Source organism: Microcaecilia unicolor, chromosome 11 (genome assembly GCF_901765095.1).
Source record: "Microcaecilia unicolor chromosome 11, aMicUni1.1, whole genome shotgun sequence".
In the NCBI taxonomy this organism is placed as follows: domain Eukaryota; kingdom Metazoa; phylum Chordata; class Amphibia; order Gymnophiona; family Siphonopidae; genus Microcaecilia; species Microcaecilia unicolor.
Window position 1 is genome coordinate 201,840,113 of NC_044041.1, and position 7,454 is coordinate 201,847,566.

A 7,454-nucleotide genomic window follows, 5' to 3' on the forward strand; every position below is an offset into this window, starting at 1 on the left:
ACCGTATAAGTCTGCCCAGCACTAACCCCGCCTCCCACCACTGGCTCTGGCACAGACCGTGTAAGTCTGCCCAGCACTATCCCCGCCTCCCAACCACCAGCCCCGCCTCCCAGCACCGGCTCTGGTACAGACCGTATAAGTCTGCCCAGCACTATCCCCGCCTCCCAACCACCAGCCCCGCCTCCCACCACCGGCTCTGGCACAGACCGTGTAAGTCTGCCCAGCACTATCCCCGCCTCCCAACCACCAGCCCCGCCTCCCACCACCGGCTCTGGCACAGACCGTATAAGTCTGCCCAGCACTATCCCCACCTCCCAACCACCAGCCCCGCTTCCCACCACCGTCTCTGGCACAGACCGTATAAGTCTGCCCAGCACTATCCCCGCCTCCCATTACCGGCTCTGCCACCCAATCTCGGCTAAGCTCCTGAGTTTGAATGTAGCACCACTCCCAAAACTCCGGATTTATTCATCTGAAGTGTGCGATTTTTGTTTGACACTTGGCGGATGCTCACACACACACAATCTGAAATTTTAGTACTGGATGCCAGATTGTTCCTAATGCAGAAAATAATTCCTATGCGTTTTCTCCTTGACAGGCAATCGATGTCTTCACTAACTGGTCCTTTGCAAGTGGTCCCAGATATCGATCACCATGTGGTTAACCCAGAAAACTCTTCAGAGGTAGGACTCTTGATTACCTGAAGGGTTAATATTTATCCTGCTTCACTCGAACACTGAGGCTCTAGGAAACTCATGTATGATTAATTTGTGCCGTGAGCCTTGTACTGCCCTCAAGACGTCAACCAGGGTGCTGGCATTACCCTGCAGGTGCTTTTAGGACAGGCCATGCTGCAAGTCATTACCCTACAGTAGTGGGTATCTAACCTCGGTCCTCGAGGGCCGCAACCCAGTCAGGTTTTTAGGATTTCCTCAACGAATATGCTGAGATCTGTTTGCATTCAATATCTCCGTTATATGCAGATAGACCTCATGTATATTCATTGTGGAAATCCTGAAAAAACCCAGCTGGGCGAGGGCCAAGGTTGGACGCCCCTGCTCTATAGCCTCCCAGACTTCAGTCACTGCCTCTGCACTCCTCATCGTTTCTCCTCCCACCTCCCCCAGCAGCTTCTTGGAAGATTTTCTGGGATGATGAAACTAGTTATAAATAGCAAACTTCTTAAGAGCCTCCAGTGCCTCACTGCAGGTCATGCCTGTTATAATTCTCTATATTTTGAGCATAGATCAGTTGAGTTGAAATCTATCCTCTGCTCCTTGTTGGGTGCCATATTTTTTTTTTATTTCTTCAAAATATTAGCGCACACTAATTCTGCTCTAAATATGTGTCTACTAAACTGCTTTCAAAATTTAGGTGAATTGCTTTTGCATTCTCTGAATATCTACACACCTCGACTCTGTAGTCTCTGGTAATCCAGTAACACATTGCTTTCTGTTTGTGGTCTGGTCTACAGTTCTATTTTCCTTGGTTTATGGCACTGGTATGCCCAGAGTCAAATGGTTGCAGGGAGGTAGACTTAGAAGTAACACCAGGAAATACTTTTCACGGAGATGATGGTGGTAGGGTCAAAAACAGTGACGAAAAAATATTTGGGATAAACAGAGGATCCCTATATACTCATAGGAGGATAGAATCAAAGCACAACTTAAGTGACCTTCACACTTTGTGCATAGCGGGGTGTAACTTGCATGGAGAGGCAGGTACAACTCTAGCCAGCTTGTTGGACAGACTGGATGAATCATTTAGTGTGTCACTGTGTTGTTTTCCTTATCTCATATCTTTTGTGTGCTTACAGCCCTTTTAATATTAACTAGTTCCATTTTTTTCTTAATGTAAATAGCTTAGTAATAAGCTTTGCCATACATGATTGCTTACTTCCTTTAATTAAAACAAAAAAAAGCTTGTTGAGGGGAACATCAATTGGAGTTGTAGTACTAGCACTGGCAAAAAGGTGGCAATATTCTGTTTTCATATTAGATGATACTGCCCCCTTGTGGCCACTGAGTATTGCCACCTGCACAAGCAGATGAATAACGAGTACCCAAAGAAATCGGTGTTGAGTACTTTTGCAATTCTTTTCTAACTTGTTTATTTACTAGAGGTATGACGCATACCCAGATCTTCAGCATCTAAGAGGGTCAGTTTATAAAAGGGACCTACTTAAGTGCTATAGGCGCCTGTGCGTCTTTTACAACTTGTATTTTACATCCGCTGTCAAGTGGTGCGAGTGGCCACACCTGAATAGTGTAAGGATACACATAAGTGATCTTATCTTACGAACTCTGTCCAAACCATGCCCCTGTTCATGCCTATGGCGAGGTGCGCACCATTACACGAGGCACTTGTACACAAGTCCTTAGATTATAAGAGCCCACTTACCGTATTTTTCGGACTATAAGACGCACCGGACAATAAGACGCACCTATGTTTTAGAGGAGGGAAATAGGAAAAAAAAAATTTTGGACTATAAGACGCACCTTTTTCCTCCTCTACAACCTAGGTGCTCCGGTGCGTCTTGTCCGAATGTCTTCCATTTCCAGGGTCCGTCCGTCTCCCTCCCGAGTTCGGGATCCCTAGCCCGCCCTCCCTCCAAGATCGCCCCCCCCTCTCTCCGAGATCCCCTTCCCTCCCGCCCTCCCTCCCGAGTTCCGAGATCCCCTTCCCTCCCTCTGAGTTGTAAGTCATTTTACCTAGGGGCAGCAACAGAAGCGAAAACCATGCAGCCTTGGCACGTTACTCTTCCCTGTTCTGTTTTTCTCAGCTCTGGTCCCGCCCTCAGTGGGCGGGACCAGAGCTGAGAAAAACAGAACAGGGAAGAGTGACATGCCGAGGCTGCATGGTTTTCGCTTCTGCTGCTGCCCCGACTAGGTAAAATTACTTAGCACTCAGAGGGAGGGAGGGAAGGGGATCTCGGAGGGAGGGCGGGCGGGCTGGGGATCCCTGAAGTCGAATTTCTCTACGGACTATAAGATGCACCCCCCCGTTTTCCTCCCAAATTTGTGGGGGAAAAAGTGCGTCTTATAGTCCGAAAAATACGGTACTTGTGAAAACGGCCTTATTAAATTACCCTCCCACATCACTGAACTAGTTATTCATGATCTTAAGCTATGTGAAAGAGAGAATGACACAGTTCATAAAACTGGCATGCTGACCCTGGTGTACCAAGCCAAAACGTAACTCTGCTCTGCAATTCTCCTTTTTATAGATGGGAATGTCTTGTTTTCTGCAGGCAAAAGTGACAGAAGAGTCCTCACAGTACGAATTTGAAAATTACATGCGGCAGCAGCTGCTCTTAGCGGAAGAAAAGCACACTATCCATGAAGCTAAGATCTTCCTGCAGAAGCGACATTTTGGGAACATCCCGCCCGTGCGGCGCTTGGGCCACGACGCACAACCCGTGAACCCCCTGGATGCTGCCATTCTAGCGCAGCGATACCTGCGAACGTAACACTTCCGGATGGGGGCCCTCCTTCAGAGGCGGGGGAGCTCGGGGTGATGTTGCTTCACAGCACAATGACCTCTCTCAGTGCACATCCTGTAATAAAGACTTACGGCAATATTCATGTTCCAAGATAGGAGTAAATGTAGCAGCTTGTCCAACTCTCTATTAAGGACACACACAAAACGTTGCTGGAAAGAAGAAAAAAAATGAAAAGATCCTCTGCAAAGGAAGAAGGAATTTGAAAGAGCTAAGCTTCACAAAGCAACAAGAACTTTGATGATATTGTAAGAAGGCTGCAGTTTTCAGATCAGAAGCCTGGGATATCTAATCTGCTTATTTATCTACCTCTGTCTTTTAAGCATACTGGTCTAGGAATGACGTACCTGCAGAAGGAGAGAGAAGCATTAGATTACTGTGCATTTGTGCATTCATTCTCTTCCACCTGGCAGGGGCACCCTGGCTGAATTTGATGTTCAGAGTGTTGGATTGCAGCTGCTCTCTCTGGTTTGAATAAGCTTTGTTGTTTTGGTTATTTCCAGAAGACTGTCCCTCTTCCCTTACCTGTTGATCCTCTATGATAACCCTCTGTTTGAGTTTTAATTCAAAAATGATATTTCTGTGTAACCAAATGAGCATCCTCAGGTGACAATTACAAAGTGGAAACGAAACGAAAACTGTCGGAGTTCCATGGAGGAACTTCTGAAGCTCAGTCTCAGCTTCCCCCTTCTCCACCCCCCCAGGGTGAGATTGGTGTTGGGTTTGTAGGATATTTGTTTGTTTGTTTCAGGGTTTGTTTGTTTGTTTTTCGTGTGTGTGTGTATTTCGTTTTTCTTTTCTGAGCCAAAATTTAAGTGTAAGATAATTACTACTTATACAAATTGTTTAGATTCCTTGGTTCCCCTGCATTCCTGAGATGGTTTTGAGTGCTGAACCTCCTCCACTTCATCCCTTGTTCATCCCCACCAGTAGCCACCTACAAAATGTAAGTGCCAAGCTTTGTCTCTGAGGGTTGTACCTGCAGCGGGCAGGGTGCACTCTGGGAAGCAGATGCTACCACTTTAAAACACTAGACACACCTGACCACTGCTTCTAAATTTGGGGAAGAGGAGAAAGAAAAGTTGTTTAGCTAATGGTCTATTTGGCCTCCACTACTTTACCACCTACTTATTTTCCAGCTTCTGATTTGTGAGATCTATATTTAGCAGCTTATCTGAGGTGCTGTAAATTTGCATTAATTCTAATGTTTGTTTCTTAATGTGTGTGTGTGTTTTTTTTTTCCACAGTACATTGTGGTACAGATATACTATTTATAATGTGAAAAGATGTTCCCCAGAATAGCATTGCCTTTTGTTTTCCTAAGGCTCACCTCTCCCAGGCTATAAGAGGTTGGACTTTGCCACCCCTCCCCTGTGCTAGGGATGTGTGGTGATTCTTAGTTTGATTCTTTGTTTTCGTTTCCAAATTCTCTCTCTTTTTTTTTTTTTTTGTTTAAGCTGGGCTTGGTTCGAGACATGGGTGTCCACATCACAGGATGGATGGGAGAGGGGGAAGACGCAGTTCCTCCTCAAGGTACAAGAGACCACTTCAGTTTACTACTAAGTTGGACATCCTCTCTCTCCCCCGCAGAAGGATATTTCATTCTTTGTTGAAACACAGTTAGAACAGCTGCCTTTCTGGCCTCTGTGTTCGCTGGAGAAGGGCTGTGTTTCTGAACCCTGGCCACCCCTTATATGTAGAGTGAGGGCCAACTGAGTGTATCTGTACCAATCACTTTGACACTTTCACCCAAACACAATTGCTGGCTGGTCATGTTTGCATTCTCTTAGTGCTGGTAGCATAGTGTTAGCAGCGGCCTGAAGCGAGGTGCTTCCTTTATCCCCCAATAAATCATAACTTAATTGAACCCAAGGAGCCACAGTTATGGTGCAGAAGGGCTGTTCTCTAAGGTCTTGATTCACAGTTGTGTCTAAAGAAAAGCTGCCCGTCGGAACGCTTGGAGATGCAGCTAAGGAAAAAGTAGGAAGAAAAGTTGCTCCCTCGGTAATCAGGTTCCGGCTGTAAAGATTGGGCCTACTTCACAAGCATACCTTTCAGTGTGCCGCTGGTTCTGCTTTACGCTTGCCGAGAAGAAATAGCTCAACTGCTGTTTTAGAGGGATGCTGATCCCAACTCTTGATAAATGACCTTTTGAGAACTCTAAGGAGGATTTTGAGTGTAAATAGCCACCCGGCGCTGTTGGGTATTTTGTTACCATTCAGAATGGATATAGCAGAGCAATGCTGTTCCTGCAAATGCCATGAGCAAAACAGGAAAGTCCATCGTAGGGCTCATTTTTCTGTAGAGCAGAGTTTGTGTAACTGTTTTCACCTGTCCCCTCCCAGCAGGATCTGAGATTTCCTAGCTAGTGTTGATAACTTGAGTCGCCCTAGTACAGTGGTTTTCAACCCAGTCTTCAGGACACACCCGGTCAATATGGTTTTCAGGATATCCACAATGAATATGCATAAGAGATTTGCATGCATTGCTTCCTTGGTACACATATTCATTGTGGATATCCTGAAAATCTGAATGGCTGAGTCATCCAGGAAAAGGTGATAATCCCCTCACACACACACACTCTCTGCATCTATTCTGGATGGACCAGGGCATGGAAAATTAATCTAATAAATAAATAAAATCTTATCCCTACAAACAAGCCCGTGCACTTATGTAATATTAAATCAAAGCAGATTTGTTTCTAGCATCCCAGTGCAGCCTGATCGTATTTACTCACCAATCTGGAGTACAGAAGCCAGAATCTTTTGGGATAAGATCAGGGACAGAGCAGCCTAGGAGTTGAGAAAGTCAGTTACTATGCTGTGCCCCATTGTAGAATTTTTATTGATACCGGGGAAAGAAATTTCACCCAAGTTCAATCCCGGAGGCTGCACTTCAGAAAACAGCTTTGCTGTGGTTTTTTTTTTCTGTGTAACATTAAAGCAATATTCTGGGGAACCAACTATATCCTGTTGTGAGTAACTCACCCCGTTGTGGTCACGCACTTGCATTGAAAACTGGAAAGCGATGGCAGGGCCAGGGGTGGCCCCCCCTCTCTCTGGTCACAGAGCCGCTCAATTTGGTTTTGAGCGGCCCTGATCATATGACATGCTGTACAATTAAAAATGTGGATTGTAAAATAAAAAAATTTGTATAAAAGACATATTTTTGTACCTACATCAACCCCTATTCCTGCATGTCAGCAATAAAAATTTCATAATGTAGAACGTAGCGCTGTGTGAGACTCCTGTATTGACTACTGCTGATAAGATTTCCATTCTTTTGTGAGGGGAGGGAGGTGAGTTGACATCTAAGCACCAGTGATGCAAAAGAAAGTACCCACCCACTTTTTTAATATAGAATACTAGTGTAACAGGTTAGAGACGTGTATAATTTGGTGCAAAAGCTTAGGGCAGGCATGGAGATACCTATGTAACATCATACTTCAGAATTTGTGTATGTGAATCTCACCCGATGTAAAATAATGCATATTTACAACATGGGCTTGAAGGGATTGTATCCTCCAAAGCATAAAATGTATTGAACTTTTTGGGGATCTTGCCAGGTATTTGTGACCTGGATTGGCCATTGTTGGAAACAGGATGCTGGGCTTGATGGACCTTTGGTCTGTTCCAGTGTGGCAATACTTATGTACTTATGTACTTGGGATTCTGAATGGAATCTTGCTACTCGTTGGGGTTCTACATGGAATCTTGTTACTCTTTAGGATTCCGGAATCTTGCTATTCTTTGCAGTTCTATGTAGAATGTTGCTACTCTTTGGGATACTACATGGAATGTTGCTACTCTTTGGGGATCTTGCCAGGTATTTGTGACCTGGATTAGCCACTGTTGGAAACAGGATGCTGGGCTTGATGGACCTTTGTTCTGTTCCAGTGTGGCAATACTTATGTACTTGGGATTCTGAATGGAATCTTGCTACTCTTTGGGGTTCT

At 45.1% G+C, this 7,454-nt stretch overlaps 1 protein-coding gene across 2 annotated transcripts in view; it reads left to right on the forward strand.

Moving 5' to 3' along the window:
• Positions 1 to 6,730, forward strand: part of LOC115479814 (serine/threonine-protein kinase 40) — a 77,102-nt gene extending 70,372 nt beyond the window's left edge. Inside the window, exons 10-11 of one of the 2 annotated variants that reach the window (XM_030218028.1) lie at positions 599 to 683; positions 3,227 to 6,730. In XM_030218028.1, the coding sequence (XP_030073888.1) occupies positions 599 to 683; positions 3,227 to 3,469 (328 nt within the window). In that variant the 3' untranslated portion in view covers positions 3,470 to 6,730. The remainder of the gene's footprint in view (positions 1 to 598; positions 684 to 3,226) is intronic. The other variant, XM_030218029.1, reaches the window with a different exon arrangement.
• The last annotated feature ends 724 nt before the right edge of the window (positions 6,731 to 7,454 follow it).